Source organism: Mercenaria mercenaria, chromosome 6 (genome assembly GCF_021730395.1).
Source record: "Mercenaria mercenaria strain notata chromosome 6, MADL_Memer_1, whole genome shotgun sequence".
Classification (NCBI taxonomy): Eukaryota; Metazoa; Mollusca; class Bivalvia; order Venerida; family Veneridae; genus Mercenaria; species Mercenaria mercenaria.
Window position 1 is genome coordinate 80,373,354 of NC_069366.1, and position 18,182 is coordinate 80,391,535.

At 33.7% G+C, this 18,182-nt stretch overlaps 1 protein-coding gene across 12 annotated transcripts in view; it reads right to left on the reverse strand.

Moving 5' to 3' along the window:
* Window positions 1-18,182, reverse strand: part of LOC123549917 (inositol 1,4,5-trisphosphate receptor type 3-like) — a 277,938-nt gene that overhangs the window by 51,637 nt on the left and 208,119 nt on the right. For 9 of the 12 annotated variants that reach the window (XM_053546447.1, XM_053546443.1, XM_053546446.1 and 6 more), the window contains exons 3-13: window positions 15,913-15,986; window positions 11,459-11,586; window positions 11,180-11,266; window positions 10,273-10,350; window positions 8,401-8,481; window positions 7,099-7,196; window positions 5,585-5,602; window positions 3,812-3,899; window positions 3,184-3,271; window positions 2,667-2,774; window positions 737-882 (exon numbers count right to left, since the gene is read on the reverse strand). In XM_053546447.1, coding sequence (XP_053402422.1) covers window positions 737-882; window positions 2,667-2,774; window positions 3,184-3,271; window positions 3,812-3,899; window positions 5,585-5,602; window positions 7,099-7,196; window positions 8,401-8,481; window positions 10,273-10,350; window positions 11,180-11,266; window positions 11,459-11,586; window positions 15,913-15,986 — 994 coding nt within the window. The remainder of the gene's footprint in view (window positions 1-736; window positions 883-2,666; window positions 2,775-3,183; window positions 3,272-3,811; window positions 3,900-5,584; window positions 5,603-7,098; window positions 7,197-8,400; window positions 8,482-10,272; window positions 10,351-11,179; window positions 11,267-11,458; window positions 11,587-15,912; window positions 15,987-18,182) is intronic. The other 3 variants (XM_053546448.1, XM_053546439.1, XM_053546449.1) reach the window with 1 other exon arrangement.

The following is an 18,182-nucleotide window of genomic DNA, read 5'->3' on the forward strand; positions in this document are numbered from 1 at the left end:
GCCAATACCAATACCGCTAACAAGAAAATAATTTGCAAGAAGAAAATTCCAAAGCCTTGAAGTAAGCCATGAGCAAGCTTCCAAACTTTAAAGTTGACCAATAAGAAGTTCAAAACCTTGAAGAAAGCCAAGAAAAAGCTTTCAAACCTTAGAGTAAACCATAAAGAAATCTTAAAGTCTTTAAAGTAAGCCAAGAAAAAGCTTCAAACTCATAAATCAAATCAGGAAGAAGAGTCCAATCTTTAAAAGTCAAGAAGGCAGTTCTAAACCTAAAAGCTGGCCAAGAAGAAACTTCCAGTCCTTAGAGTAAGCCAAGAAGAAGCGACCAAGCTTTTAAGTACGCTAAGAAGAAGTTTCCAAACCCAAAATAAAGCCAAGAAGAAGCTAACAGACCCTAACGACAGGCATGAAGAAGCCTGCTAACCTTAGAGTAAACGAGAAGCTCCCAAACCTTAATGTAATCAAAGAATAAGCGTTCACACATTAAAGCAAGCCAAAAAAGTTTCAGAACCTTACAGTAAACCAAGAAGATGCTTCCTAACTTTAAAGTAAACAAGAAAGAAGCTCCAGCCCTTAGAGCAAAAAACTATTAGCAAATATATAAGAGAATAATTTAAGCCTAGTTTTCTAGAAGATTGAACTCCGGAGCATCGTACAAATGATGTAACAGTGCTTATTTTGAAAGATATCACAGAAAACTATACAATGAGGAAGCTACAAAAAGATGCAAACAAACCTTTAGAACAGAGTGCAGCCTGAAGACAGTTCTTGGATCAGCCGGATCAGCAATGAGTGAGACCTCGCTACGAGAGTCTATACACAAATATAGCCTCGTCAGCATGTGACGTAGGCGGATTTGCTGTTCCCATCTAAGTACGTCACCTGTAAAATATAACGCTGTCGTTGAAACTGGTCCTCATTTCGTTTTTTTTCACAGCATAGTAGAATTATGACCACCATATGTGTGAACAGCTTTTAACTCCGCTATAATTATTTCTTGTAAAATTGTGTCAATATTTGGCAACACTCCAAACATACCCCCGAAGTCGTATTTTTCAATCTGCTTTTCTACTTATACATCATTTCACAGGAGTCTTGATTCTATCAATTAGATCTAGACTGTAGAAATCTATCTTTTAAAAAGTACGCCCTACGTTTATTTTATATATAGAGGGTATCTTTTAATGATAGACTTCTGGTGTCTTACTGAATTTCAGGCTCCTGTGATCATATATTCTTACGTATGTCGCAAGCAAATCTCAAATAATGCAATAAAATCTTCAGAAGTTGTGGCGGGTGTTTATATAAAGTAAATTGTTCAGAGGGGTTTCCGATATTCAGAGGTTCCAGTTTAGGAGGGTCCTACCATATTTGCAAGTCTCATGAGCTCTCACTACGCTTTTGAATCCCATTCACACCCTTTAATCACATATCTCTGCATATAAAAATCTAGTTAAGCACATAGAATGACAAGAGATAGAAATTAGATCTGTAGCAAAATAATATAATATCATGATATCAAAGGAAAACCTCATTCTTGAACAGCGAGAATTTTTTTAGATGTGAACCGACTTAGGGTATTAACAACTCCACCATGCTGACTCTCAATTAAAAACATTGTAGTTGCATCAAGCAGAAAATCTATTTTCTAATAAATCAACAGTATCCGAACAGATAACCGACGTCATAGGAATTCGTTGGTTTAGGGAAAAATTATATGAATACATAAATACAGATAAATTAGTGTCGCTCCAAGTTATTGAAATGTCAGTTTATGGCCCTATTGCCAGCATGCTCTCTTTGAAATGAAATAGGGCATAAGGAAATGTCATGGAAAAGCTCACTAATGCGTGACCTATGTCATAAATATTATTTGATGACAGAGCAAGATCTGATATTTCTGCTACTGGTGAGAGTAACTCCCACATATTATAACATTTGGAAGCTTCTTATTAACACTAACTATATTTCTATTTTTCTTACAGGTTTTAATTAACATAACATGGCGCATAAATTTATATCCAACTACGTCATAATTTCCGGTGTCTGCAAAAAATGTTCCTGTTGTGTAAAGTCAGTAGGTGATGCACTGTGGTTAATCTACAAACGATTCAAAAACACAATGCTGATTATGATGAAAGAGAAATATATCTTTGCGCTTACTGAGGACAACTAACTGAATATTAGTTTCTTGGAGATTGTAATACGAAAGAGAAATATGGAGACATTAATGTTTGCCATTCGACAGATTTCACACAAATGATCAATTTACACGTTTTCATTCGAAAACCCAGCAAAGTAAAAACATGTACTGCAATCTGAAAATTTTACATATAGTTTTGTGCATATTTTTACAAAAAGCCGTGTGACGCTTTTTTTTTCTGAACTTATCATTATTTAATCAATATCCCAACTGAAACTGCAAGAGCAAGGCGTGTTTGAAAATGTTCAACTTACCATGAATATACTTTTGCTCGTTTGAACTTTTAGGAACTTGGATATTTTTATTTTTACGAAACTTACCACGTTGTTAACGATATAATAGTGTAGAATTTCGAGAAAAATATTTTTAAATTGAGAAATTATATATGTGTGGTCATAAAATTACTAGGCAAAGTAAGTATGGAAATTAAAAAAAAATCTAATTAAACAAGAGTTTCTCTTACCGTCTAATATACTATGTTCAGCTTCAATCTGCCAATATGTTATACCGGAAGTTGATGGTGATAATGTCTTAGGTCTGTGCTGGTCGATAACTCGTATGCGGAAATGAACTGAAAGGGAAATTTGAATTTCAATACCATTGTTTTAATATCTTGAATCATTTCAATGCCTAACAATTGTATGCAAAACACGTGCCGCGTGCTACCGTTTTTCCAATGAAATACAATAGCGACACCGTATGTTTCAATTTTGTTTCAAATTGAGTTCCAATAGTATGTTGAATCTTAACTTAACAAGTAGGCATCTGCCTCCTTAAGACTATCGAGTACAAGTTAGCATACTTTATGGTTAAAGTAGTTCTCTGTAAGAACCAAAAGCAAACAAAAGATACACATTCAGATCTAACATAGTTTAAACGACTACTTTACAAACAACTTCTTTGCTAATGAATTATCTTAATATAAAAGCCGTAATACAAACATAAGTATGAATAAAGATTTAAAATAATGGAAAACGTACCATCTTCTGTGACTCCTTCATCAAACAGTCCTTCGGCAACAAGATAAGCTTCCAACTCTTTATGAAACAGCCGAATAACAGAACCTCCCTTCAATACAATTATTCATTAAATTTAATATTTTATATTGTCCACAAAATTGTTGCAACAAGTAAAAAATAAATGAACGCTACTGTTTACATGGCTTACTTGCAAGATACTATGAACGTATTATGCAGTAATACAGGCAGATGGACGACAACAATGTAGCGGGACATCCAAGGAACACAAAAGAATTAACGCAAGGACGTGTTCGCATGAAGTATTTAAAATATGTTATTCAAATATAACATCTGAAGACAGACCAGCATTCAGGTAAAACATTTCTTATTCAAAGTTAAACATGTCATACTTAGAACACTAGAAGCGTTTCTTGTCGTAGAGCAGCTGGAGTACCAACGCGTGGAGTTATAACGATATAGTGGGACATCAAAATAGAATTTACACTGCAGAATGTTTGCATGACTCGTTTAAACTTATATTATTCAAATTTACATTTCTGAAGACTTGCATTAAGGTGAACTCATATTTATTCGTTAGATATTAATGATGAAATGATGATATAAACACATAAACACCGGTATTCTTTACCCTGACAAATCTTTCTTGCTCCAATGTTTCCCTGTAACTACCTATCAGTGTAAAACTTGACCTCTCAACACCAAGGTTCAGCTCTGACCTGAAGTAATTAAGTTAGCTTATAAGAGTGGACAAGACATTCTTTTTTTAGCAAAATGTGTTGTAAAATATATTGTTATTCAAGAGATATCTATTGCTAAACTACGATAATTAGAACTTTTTCATTCTGAGAATGAACTTTGAAGTGCTAACATTTGAAATAAAGTAATCCTTTAAAATGTTTAGATGTATAAAACTGTCTAGTAATGACTCGTATGAGACTTAAATGACCGAGCGGAAAGATGGCAAGGCTGCTTTGTATACTTTGCTGTATGCGCACGTACGGTTATCTAATGGCAAGGTTTGAAAGTTTCTGAGAAAAACAAAGTGAGTGCAATATAGCTTCTACTACCAACTCGTTTTTTGGGGAAAATACTTATACATTCCTCAATCAGACGCGAAAGTAATCCGTAGATACGGAAGTTGTATTTAAATATAGTCGAGCAATTATATGATGCTGATAACAATGCGGCACAAAATATGTTTGTAGAAAAGCCTGTTAATATTAATATCAGGAACATTTTAAATCTACGCTTATCTTAAATTTTGGAATATAATATCTTCAACAACTCAGTACATTCTTAACCATTCATACATGATACACAAAATGAAAATATCGGCCATTTAGGCATTTATTCATTTTGCACGACTAAAAATACATTGATGTACTAACTGTCCAAGCATAAATACATTTCAATAGCCTTTGTTGATTGTACAACAACCCATTTCCGCTGTTAGGTTAGCAATTAACATGTAAATGGCAATATAAATGAAGCTTTTATCATGACATACGCATCTCTGAAGCAATTACCATACCAAAAAGTCAGTCTCAACTCAGACCGGCACATGATGATGTATCTATTAATTTACAAAATCAATATGATAAGGTATGCGCTTTGAAAACTTGACTTTCCCTCTTAATCATATAAAACCTTTCTTTACATACCCAACAGTATAACGGTTTTTAACCTTTGCACAGCAAACTGACTGATACATTGTATATACAAAGCAAGATATACATTTACACAGCTACACAGCAACAACAATATATCGTTCATTATAACACAGCTACATGTTTACTGAGGACAACACATTGTTACAGTATGCCATTGCTTTGATAAACAGCAAACATTTATGACAGAAATGCGGTGCAACGCAATATTTACACATAATATACATATGAGCCGCGCCATGAGAAAATCAACATAGTGGCTTTGCGACAAGCATGGAATCAGACCAGTCTGCGCATCCACGCAGTCTGGTCAGGATCCATGCTGTTCGCTTTCAAAGCCTATTGCAATTAGAGAACCTCTTAGCGAACAGCATGGATCCTGACCAGACTGCGTGGATGCGCAGGCTGGTCTGGATCCATGCAGGTCGCTAACCCACTATGTTGGTTTTCACATGGCGCGGCTCATATAACATGAATGCGATTACATCGTGACAGAAAAAACGTTTTACAGCATTCGTTTCGCCACTTACAGACATTGTTTTGACAAACTAAACACATACAGTGGAAAAGCGATACGACGTCACCTGTATTTTACATAGATGCACAGCAAGACAACATATTTTGTAAAAACACAATGGTATGTTAACTGAACTGTTGACATCATAACAATGACGGAACTTCTTTATGCATCGTTCTTGCAGGCACTGTTCTGACAAAAAACGTGGAATACTTACCGCGGAAATGCAGATATTCTGTAAATTATTTAGCGATGCAAGTATGAAGTGAATATGTTACCTTCACTGGTGCCAGTCCAGAAGGAAAATAATAACAAAGCAATGTTTGTGTATATGGCATACCGTACCTTTATGTATTATATAGTCAATCAGAAAAAAACCTAGTATCTTAACGTGTTTCTTGATAACAAGTGTTCGCCAACTTATCTTACCCTAACTTGAATTATTAAAATTTTATGATAACACGACTGTCTTTGTGTACATTTCTTACCCCTAACTTCATTATTTAAATGGCGACAATATGGTCACATCACAGTCTTTGCGAAAACTTCTTACATTATTTATGAATTAAATACTGACATTATAATAACAAGACATCTTTGCGTGCATTTCTTACGCTGTTTCATCAACTATATAATAACAAGACACTATCTGCGTAGATTTCGTACCTTTGCTTTAATTAAGACAGTAGTGTTCATTTAATTTTTACTTGTTACAACAATTTTGTGGACAATATAAAGACAGTCGTTTTGCTACATTTCTAACTTTGTGATTTAATATAAACTTTATGACTGCATTAATTACATAGCGACTTTATGATAAGACAATCTAGACCGTCATCAAGTACTTTTTGTAAGTTAGATAGTGCCTTTATGATAATAAGTCAATCGTTATGTACATTCTATGAGTTAGGAGAGGGTCTTATCATGTGTAGTGACAGTCGAATTGTATTTCTCCTTTCCTACCTCCATGAATTAAATATTCCCTATGAAATTAAGATAATCTTTGTAAACATCTCATGCTCTTACCTTAAAGTAGTATAGTAAGTTTTTAAAAATAAGATAAAGATTGGTATGACATATGCACAACTATTTTTTGTTCTTTCTTCCTGAGATAGCACCAGCCATTACCTACACAAACTAGGCAAGAGTTTAAACTAAAACAAAATCATTGAAATTTACAGCTTTGATAGATAAAAGAAATAAATGAATAACATTCTGATTTCTTAGAACATATGCATCGGAATAGTTTTCAAAAATATATAGATAGAAGAAAAGACAGGCATGTAAACAGAATAAGAAAAAAAAACTGATGAGAACAGGAATAAAAAATCTGAAACGTTTAAGGTAACGGACTCGTAATGACAATTTGCAAACTACATTTCTCCGTATATAATATAGGCATTCTCCTAATTTTATGGAAAGGCATGTGTAAGTTGAGCAATATTTTACGTCAGAAGAATGCCAAAGTGCCTAACGGGAATAAGTATTCACATGTCAATACAAGTCCACTATCTTAGTAAGAATTTAGAAAGATTCAAGCATTACAAATGATCTAGAACGCTTACACACTTGATGCTGCACCTTTTTATGTCATCAGTGAAATATGACTTAACGGTACAGTTTTACTAAAATTTCTCAGTCGCGCATGCGCATCAGAACCAGGCAAATAATCATTTTCATTGGAAAATTACAGCTGTAAAAGCACCCTGTTATTAATAAATACTCATTTACCCGTGTGACTTGTAATCTAGTTGGTGCGGTTCACTGGCGTGGAAGTAATGACCGGGAGATTTTACACTTTCAAATACTATCTGATCGTACAACTGAACCTGAAATGAAAGGTAATGTTCACACTATCATACACTACTACTAGGCTTGGTTCAATGTTGTGGAAATCTAATGTATTAATACACTTTAAAACACTATATATCTTACAAATGAACCTGTCAATGAAGGCAATGTTAATGTTACTGCCTTTTGTCAGGTCAACAAAAGGACACAAAATAAATGAAGGGGAAATATAGTTTTCTACATACTCTAATGCCAGAGATTAGTTAGATAGGCGGAGGTTAAGTGTGTGTTTGAATGGTCCTGAATTATCGCAAAAAGTATACACTTAACTACTGAATTTATGTAAAGTGTTTTACGTTAGGCGTTTCTTGTAAGAAGATAAATTGGTATTATAGAACTTAATTTCGTTTGCTGTAGACTGTTTCATGTAGTGAATAGAAAATCTCAAAAGTACTCCTTGTCATAGCCATATAGTGCAACCCACTCATTTTATATATTATTCGATGTTCTGGGATATGGAGGTGATTAAATCCCGTGTTATTCTATTGGAGCATGCCATTAATTATGTTTACTTCGTGTGCATTTCTATTAGTGAAACTTTATAGCTGTTTTATTATATTATCATCGAAAGGTTCAATGATTTACAGATGCATTCTAAATTATTTTCAGAAATTCATTAACACTTATACTGCAGTCAGATCGCACAATTTCTGTCAATCACGATAAGGACAATGGCTTATGTCCATTATGTTACTTTATATCATTTTGTTGTTTTAATTTGCATTCCTCCAGAGTACGTAGATAATGTTTGGGAAAAAAATGGATACATAAAATGTTCTAACTAAAATGAATTTGAACGCAAAACGTGACAAAATACATAAACTTAATTAAAATAATATGTACGTTTCTTCCAAAGGGATGATACAAGTAAACATCCTTGTTGTAAACATCCTTACTTTAATTACTCGATTTATTTCAATAGTTTTCCGGTGGAGACACCTTCATCAGTATGAAAGCTTCTGATTCAGCACGAAAACAAAAAATATAATTTCACTGTTTATTTTCATTTAATGTTGAAGAATTTCAGTCGAAACATTTAATTACATGTAGTAATTAAAACAAGAAAACTAATTAAAGTAGTTTCTGTTTAATTTTAATTGGACAAGTTGAAAAGTTACCTTAATTATGAGTTCTGCTTTCAGCACAGAATACGAAAGTAATAATGTGAAAGACGATACGTACCACTTCACCCTCCGACTTCACTTTGTAACGCGGAAGGATTCTGAACTGGGCATTCTTTGCGTTGAAATCGTGTAAGGATACCTAAATAATAAAGGAAAAAGAACCAGAAGTTGGCTTTATAAGACCTTACAATACGACTCCATTACACAACAGCTTGGAACATTTAAAACTGGACGACAAAATTGTCAAAATGAGACCATATATAAATTTCATTTGAAACAAATTGTTTTAGTTCTTAATAAACAAAAACACCATCAAGCCTGGTTAACAGTTAGACAAATGCTTATATTGCAGTTAGCTGAAAGCATCCTATCTCCATGTGAGAAAATAAAATTATTTTTTCGCACAAGAAACTGATATGCTGTATATGAATGACTATGGGTGTTGCGCGCTCATACCAGACAAAAATTTTAAAACAACCAGACTGTTAAACTGAACACACTGCTTATTTCTAGGAAATTGTAATGGAGGATTTACTGCTTTTAACATCTTTAAAATCAAATTTCAGCAAAGAAATAAAGTCACATTCACTGAACTTCTGATATACCTGATCTATAAGAATTAGAATATATTCTTTTTAAGTGCATATATATGTTTTAGTATACAAGTACAGTATACGCTTACTGTAATGTTATCCGATAAATAGTCAAAACTATTTCTCTCTGTTCTTGCGATCTCTAGCAATGAATATTGACCGCCAAGTTATTGAATAAGTGTTTTATGATATTGGCATCAGATATAAATTTTCATAAATTTTTCTTGAAGTGTTGACTTTAGCCCTTTAAACAAAATACCAGTCAATAGTACAAACGGGAATCTACAATAACCGAATACAGCAATGTATAACAATGATGTTGTACAGATGTTGGCTTAATCATCTTATACTTATAAGAATCGTTGTGGTATGAATGACTTTCAACAAGCTTGGTACAATTTTTAAAATATTTCACTCCATCAATCCACTAACTTCTACCGTTGAAAGTTGTGAATCACTTGTATTGCATTCAACAGCTATTATTATCTAAGCCACACATCAGTAAATGCTTCATCAAGCAAATCAACAACCACCTCATCTAGTACTATCAATTCTCTGGCTTAGAGTAAGTCTAAAAGTACAGTCCGCGTGAACAGCATATTACTTTTAACAGCTATTGTGTATCTCTGGCATAAATCTGTAAATACTTCATGTGGCATGTCAAAACCGTTCATCAAGTATTACTGTAAGTCTATAGATGCAGCCAACAGAACAGGTGCGTTGCTTTCAACAGAAATATTGTGTGTTTCTGACATAAATCTGAAAATGCTTCGTCTAACATGTCAACAACCACTTCTGATCGCTCCATCAACCGCTGTGCAAGCAGAGAGGAAAAGGTTGTTCGAAGGTTATATGTGGATACAGCTAATCCTTTATTTTGCTTAATATTATTCCTATTTTCTCCGAGAAGAGTTTAGAACGAAAAAATCAGCGTTTGGTTTTTATCCAGAACTTGCAATACCAAATTCGAATAAATGTTCATTCATAATATTTAGTTTAATTTTTACTATCTTTGTGACGAGGCCACTGGTGTCATTTATTCAGTAAGACGTTGGCGACTTCCTAATACAGAAGATTTAGATACAGCAACATTAACAAGCGTAGCTGTGCTGATAAACAATACTTAATTAAAAAGAAAAAAAGAAACAAAAACAAAAAACGTTGAATATTTTTTTGAAAATTTGAGATGCAATATTCACTTTGATAGAACCACATACAACCGATTTTCTCAGTGAAGGAACAGAACTTGTCCTTTTGATAGTGAGAATGCAGTTATATCGACTTATGGTTTTGAAAGGAAGAAAAAAAAAAGACTTGACTTATTTTGTTGCTGTTACCTTCATGTAGTTTTTGTCTATCTGGCTTGTCTGTGTTGTACTCATATGAACAAACTTGCTTGTCAGAATATGCTTCAACTGAAATTAAAACATATACTAGTGTTCATAGGTTTAGATCATTAGTTTTTGAATTCCCAAGAAACATTTTTAAAGCAATTACTACATTGGGGATGTGCTCGTTTTGATTATGTTTAATGGCATTGCTGTCATAAATATAAGAAAATGTTTCGATTACGAAGATAAGAATGTTAAGAAAGAACTTAAAATATTAATACACATTATGGGTTATTTACTGTCTGGTTTTGATTGTTTTTGTTGGGCTTAGGTCATATATCGACTTATGGTATATATTATCAAGCTGTATCACTTCATATTTATAATGTTGACTTTTTATTAATTACAAAATACAGATAAAGCAAAATACATTAAAACTACAACAAGTTTTTGTCAAACAATAGACGCTCTATTAGAAAATAAACGAATGTCAATTTATCAAATCCAATCAAAATGTATCATATAATAATAAAAATACGAATAAACTTTGAATTTTATGACTGATGTGATAAATGACTGAATTTCTACTTTGTATCCATATCAGTAATGAATTAACTGACTGTCTTATAGCACTGCCTGTAGTCAGTGCTGTTTATTAAACATACGCCGTTGATATCATGTATATCAGTTCAGTTGAACATTGTCTGAGTGGTAGGATTTCTAAATGATACGTGCTGCCGTCGTATCGATGCGTGTTCGAACATGTGTCCGGCTAAACAACGGTATAGATATTGCTCTTGACACAACAACATTCTTGTTCACAAATAACGTTTGAAAATGTTATGTTTTCAAGAACTTTCAATTTGCATCGGACTGTTATTTGTCTTTCTGGGAAACAATCATCAGTACGTACCTGCACGATCTCCCCATACCGTACACGCTTACCGTGCTGTCTTTTCTGCTCGAGTTCGTTATCATTATTCTCCGCCTCTGCTGCCCCCTGTAGTGTAAAATATTCCGGAGATACATTAAACTGCTTAGACTAACCACTTTTTAGTATATTTGTATAATTATATGTATTATGCGTACACTTTATGGACCAAAGGAAACAAATACTACAAAAACCTATTACGTTAGCCGAGACACAAACCATAATTATCAATAAACCAATACATAGCACATTTGAACTTACCCGTGATAGAGTAAGAGCAGCCTTGGCACCGCTTTCCAATCCCCCATCAGCCTGTAGGGTTGTCAGCCATTTTCTATACTTTTTGTTGAGCTTATATCTATTCTGAATGCAGACTTGGAACACCACCACTGCAACCAACAAACGATGATGTTACAACTATCTCCGCCGTTACGAATCATTTGACTTTATTAACCTGGTCTTTGAATAACGTATTAATCACCGTTGAACCAACATTAGCAGAATTGCGTTTCTGTTTATTTGTTGATTAATTCACCCAAGTAATAGATTTTCAATACAATGTACTGCTCTGTTAAATGATAAGCTTTTATCTAGCTACAGTTTATTTAATTGAATTCATTTTCAATTTTCAGAATGTTCTTTTTGTATAGTTTTTGAAGTACAAGATTAATTGGGTGAATCATTGGCTATAAAAAATTGATTTTAAGCGTCTCACTTTGAAATAAGTAATTTTGCGATCAGTGTTTTATTATAACAATATATTTCTATGAAAGTGTTATATTCAAAATATGTCATATTACTCTATTGTTTTATTTTACGTTATTTTTATTGTCAAAGCAAAATAAAATCATGTAAAATGCTAGAATCTTTTACGATTAACTGGCCTATTTTTAGCAAAAAAGGTACTGTCAACGGGTTGACAGTTCTTAATGTCAGAGGTGCCGGGTCTTTTGCACGATATGCACGCGATTTAATGCAGAGCACCCTAATAGTGTTAACTGGTACAAATAATATTTTTCCTGCAACTTTTCATCTATAAATTTCGAAATGTGCGCATTTAAATTTCTTTTTATTTTTTTTTTTGCATGATTAAACACATAATCTTACAGCTTTTTTGCGGAACAGTAATATTTACTCAACTCCTTGGGCTTCCTTGGGCGTTTATTCCCCGGATGGAATTTAGTCGAGTCGAGTAAAACGCTCTAACACCGGGAACCGGAGGTGGAGTTTTACAGCCTTTTTTACGGCGCTTGTTTACATTATCGGCGGGGGTAAACTAACATTTCTACGAAAGTAGTGCAATTTCTTCGTTCAAGTAATATTTTATTTGGTCATAAATTTATCATATTTGCACTCAATACTTAAAAGGATCTGGGAATGATTTTTTTTGCCCTGCAAATCATGCACGAATCGTCCTCACCTTCTTATTCCGCCATATTGTTCTAGAACTGTTCGCGGTCCTCCCGATTAGGAGGTTGTGTGAAATTTTGACCCGAGAACAATGTTCTTGGGCCTTGTTCGTGTCATTAGGACGATTCTATTTAGGGTCGGACACAGAAGAAGAAGAACGAAGCGCCCAAGGACGCCCCCTGTAAACCAATTACGAGGAAAGTACATTATCCAGTTCACGTTGTGACGTTTGCAAACTTTATCATTAAATGCGCAAAAATCTTAAACATGTCAAAACTAGTTGAAATTCTTTCTAAATCGGATGGATTTTAATTTCCTCTACTAGTTTTAACCTTAATCTACAACCAGAAGCTGTATATTAATGCATGCAACCAATACACGACGGTGATAGTCTTATTTCTTAACATATTCTTGTTATAGACCATGAGACGGATTTTTGCTAATTTCACGTGTTTTGCAATCTCTCGAATTTGGCGTGAACATCGTGCTTGATATGAAAATGATACCATAATAAATCTGTTTTGCATTTAGATAATTGACTGGTTTTGAATTTACAATGTCTAATCATTTCCATTAAAATATAATATTTCAACAGTAAATTTCAACTGATCATACTTTTCAACAGATAAAAGGAACGTAGTTTTAGAGAAAACATGATATTCTCGCGTGCATTTTATTGATAAACCATTGTTTTAGGACAGGCACAAATTATTTTGAGTGTTTATTATTTTGGTTGTTTAAAACAGAATGTCATTTGAAATTGTAAATAGGGTAACTGTATTGTTGATTTATATTAAAGGTCCATAATGCTTTAAATTGTTATCTTAAAAAAAGATGAAACAGCTTTCCAAATAGATATTATGTGTACTTACATGGTTAGACAATCACGACTTTTAGCATTGCACACGAACTGTTATAGTTAGAGTCATAAAGTGAGGTAATAACAAGAGTGCAAGAATGTCACAATATACGCCCGTCACAGCAAATTTCTTTACTCTAGCACCTGTATTTGCAAATGGAATTTTAATTTTGTAGTTGTTTAGTAATAACTAAGTGTTTTGTTTTTCTAAGTCCACAAAAAAACTCCTTACCAGGTAGAGATACCTTAAAATACACCTAAAATTGGAAAGTAACATCTATGTTGTACCACAGAAAAGTGGTCTTGGTTTTTCCCTACGGTCAATTATAAAAAAGTTACAATATAAGTTATTTATAGTAACAACTAAGGGAAGTTAATCTTAAAAAAAAAAAAAAAAAAAAAAAAAAATCAAAAAAAAAATTGTAAGTCCACACAAAAATCTTTACCAGGTAGAGACTGGTCAAAATACACCTCAAAATTGGATGTAGCATGCATGTTGTACTACAGAAAAGTGGTCTCGATTTTTCCCTACGACTAGTAATGAAAAAGTTACAATATAAGCTATTTATAGTAACAACAAAGGGAAGTAATTCTAAAGAAGGGAACTGCGCATGACACTTCGTCTCATGATGGTGTATAGTTGTGTCAAGTTACATCAAAATCCCTCTATGCATGAAGAAGAAATGCTTCGGACAAAGTCATTCTTGTATCTGACCTTTGGCCTCTAAGTGTGACCTTGACCTTAGACCTAGGGACCTGGTTCTTGCGCATGACACTACGTCTTGTGGTGGTGAACATTTGTGCCAAGTTATATCAAAATCCCTCTATGCATGAAGAAGAAATGCTCCGGACAAGGTTTTCATTCTTGTATCCTTTGACCTCTAAGTGTGACCTTGACCTTAGACCTAGAGACCTGGTTCTTGCGCATGACACTCCGCCTCATGGTGGTGAACATTTGTGCCAAGTTATATCAAAATCCCTCTATGCATGAAGAAGAAATGCTCCGGACAAAGTTTTCATTCTTGTATCCTTTGACCTCTAAGTGTGACCTTGACCTTAGACCTAGAGACCTGGTTCTTGCGCATGACACTCCGCCTCATGGTGGTGAACATTTGTGCCAAGTTATATCAAAATCCCTCTATGCATGAAGAAGAAATGCTCCGGACAAAGTTTTCATTCTTGTATCCTTTGACCTCTAAGTGTGACCTTGACCTTAGACCTAGGGACCTGGTTCTTGCGCATGACACTCCTTCTCATGATGATGAACAATTGTGCCAACTTTAATCAAAATCCCTCTATGCATGAAGAAGATATGCTCCGGACAAAGTCATTCTTGAATTTGACCTTTGACCTCCAAGTGTGACCTTGACCTTAGACCTAGGGACCTGGTTCTTGCGCATGACACTCCGTCTCATGATGGTGAACAACTGTGCCAAGTTTCATCAAAATCCCTTCATGCATGTAGAAGATATGCTCCGGACAAGGTCTGTGGACGCCGCCCGCCCGCCAGGGGCGTTCCCATAATACGTCCCGTTTTTCAAACGGGCGTATAAAAAGCAGTTGATTCAATAAAACATTCTAGTATATTCAGCAATATTCAAACCTTTGACAAGTGTTAAAGAAAGTTATCAGAAATAAGATTTAACAAGAAATTAATGCATTTTATGTTCATAACGGAAAATGCGGCAGCCACACTTTAAACAAAAGTATTGTGAGCCTTTAATAATCACCATCAGTCTTTCTTATACACACGTACATAAACATAACCAGTAGTAATTGAGACAATAATTAACATTATTTCTAAGAGTGCAATGTATTGACACCTTTGTGGGCGGAAAGAGAAACAAATCGTTTGCTTTACGTGGATGAAAGTAAACATCAAACATCTAAATATAAGAGAAAATCAAACAAAGAAGACACCTTTCAAACATCATTGTTTTATTCCTACTTTAGTGCGCATATTTCACTAGATTAGTGTATCTTTAGAATGCAGAAAACCCTATTTAAATGAATTTAACTTGACTAAATATATACAGAGAACTACATTTACAATCAAATATCATGTATAACAGTCGTTTGCTAAAAAAAGTACCAGTTTTAGTGATAGTGAACAATTATACTCTGCTTAGCCGTACATGTATTAGTAGTGCAGTATTTTCAACATAACACAAAGGACTTTTTAGTAAGTACATAAACCTTATTCATGTGATCAATAGATACTATGACTCTGAAATATGAATTTGGGTGTAATATATTTGTAATATATGAATCAATTTTGTTATACTACTGTCACTTAGCAGCCTCTATGTGTTATATACTGAAGGAAAGTTCCCCTTGAAAAAGTAGGTCTTACGATTGAAATGGATTGTATAATCAATATAGCACTTTACTTCATTCTAACTAGCAATCAATCGCAGCTAACTAAAAGATCATATTGCCTACATACCGTGTTGATTGGGGATGTTGGTCGGTCTATTTCTGTCCTGATTTGTGTATATACAAAGGCCATTGTCTGTAGCACTGAAATATAACAAGAAGACAAACTTTACATTGTTTCACACATGTAGGCCTATTTTATGAAATCCGCGTCTAACTTAAGACTCTTGGGTCCAGATACTACATCCCCTGTCTGCAGATAAATGATACAGTTATAATTTGGAAAAACATTTTTTTCATATATGTGCCGTTCCGTATGCCAGGCTATATTTTCATCGCCTCTGTCGCGTATGGCGCATACGGCCGAAAACAGAACGGACGCGTATGGAAGGAGACCTACTCCTGTCAAGTCAGTATCAATAAATCATTTTTGTACCAACTGATTTAAACAGACATAACGTAAATGCTTCATATTACCAAGTTTTATTATCTGTGCTTGTGCAAAAATGGATTCTTATGCATACGAGCATTCGGTGGTTGCTTTTAGCATAAAAATGTGCTATTGTTCAGCAGTAAGTGTCTAGAATGTGCATGAGTCGACAAAGTTATTAGAACCAAAAATCGCAAAAAGCATACTTCTTTTACTTGCAAACTGCAATAAATGTGCTGTTAATGCAATAAATGACTTGTTATACTACAATTTTGTCAATATGATTTGGCAACACGTAGTGCTGACAATTATACCCAAGGATATAAAGACAGTACACAAAAGTCAAACAGGAATAAAAAGCATGTAATATAAAAAACAGAGTAGTATTGAAGACACTGGATCCGATCTTTAATGATTATACATGCTTTTCTCCAAACCTTAGTAAACTTTTATAATTTGCATCAGATTTTCCATTTTTTTAGTTTCTTCTTATATGGAAATTAAGTTAATCTAGAGTGTTATTCTGTCGTAATTCGAGTTTGTCAATGTTAAATTAAAAGACTATTCAGGAGTAACATAAGAAAACTGCTGTGAAATGTTAGAATTAATTGAGGTTTAAAATAAATCAAACATATCTTTATAAAAAGTTAGTTTTTACTAATAAATATAAATGTTTCTAGATCTACTCTAGTGCAAATGTGCCAGTAAGCATGACAATCTAAGTTGAAGTTAATAAATTGTCCCCAGATTACCTCAGATAGTCATTTTCTCAATTCAGACTCGTCTTGCAGGATGCACAAGTGAATTTATATTTAGTTTCAGGCTGACTTTTGTTGAAAGTAAAGATATACGTATATATGCCAGACGGCTCGTTTGAACATATTGTGGTGCCATTTCCACACAAAATGGTAAACTTTTCTCCAAATATATCATTTTATGAAACAGTTTATTTAATTTTTAAAAAGATATTCATGTTTATGTGATGCTGCGTATCGAATAAGGCATCAATTTAATAATAGCAGTTATGTTACATGTTGGCTTTAAATTAAAATAAACAGAAAATTTGGGACATCTTTCTTGCGTAAATCCATCGCAACCCTTTAATACTTGACAAGCATATAATTACAACATTTGTCTTAATTCATTTTTATTGGATTCTGCTCTTTCATTTGTTTTAAACAACAAAGTTCGTTTTTAAAGTACTACAAAACATTCAAAATGTTCAATTACTCTCTGACTATGTTCCATAGTTGAATTTTTTTTTTAAATTTATTTATATTGTTTTCAAATTAGGTCCTTAAAAAGTATGTACACTGGCAAATCCAACTAAACAGATAACTGACACGAAATCACCGTGCTGTGTTAGACTGAATGCGAACTGAATAATGTGAATGTCTTACATTTTTGGCAAAGTTCAAGTAATGTGCTTGCGTACTTGAAATGGTAATGGTGTCATAATGTAATAATCTTACAACAATACCACTAATTAATATCAGTACAGGAGCTGACTATGTTGGCCCTGATCAAGGACATTTGCTTACAGTTTTGCATCTTATTCAATCTGACCGTCTGTCCATGCACGCCCTCGATTAAACGTAGCAAAAATACATGTATCATTCACATTGCTACAAAATTACTTCCATTATGCAATACATAATAATTACGAATACGAAGACTAACATTTTATTTCAGTCTCATCAAAGTACAAACATAATATAAATATATTGACCATAACAGCTAACCTATTCTGCCAACGTCTCAACAATACTTTAATAGCAAGTACTTTTTAAAAATTAAGTAAATTTATGTTCTGTTATGAAATAAATAGTTGTAATTTTGGTGGGTATCGTCTTGTCTAACATAACGCCTCACTGCTAATCCGCACCTGTATTTGTATTTATAGTCGTATC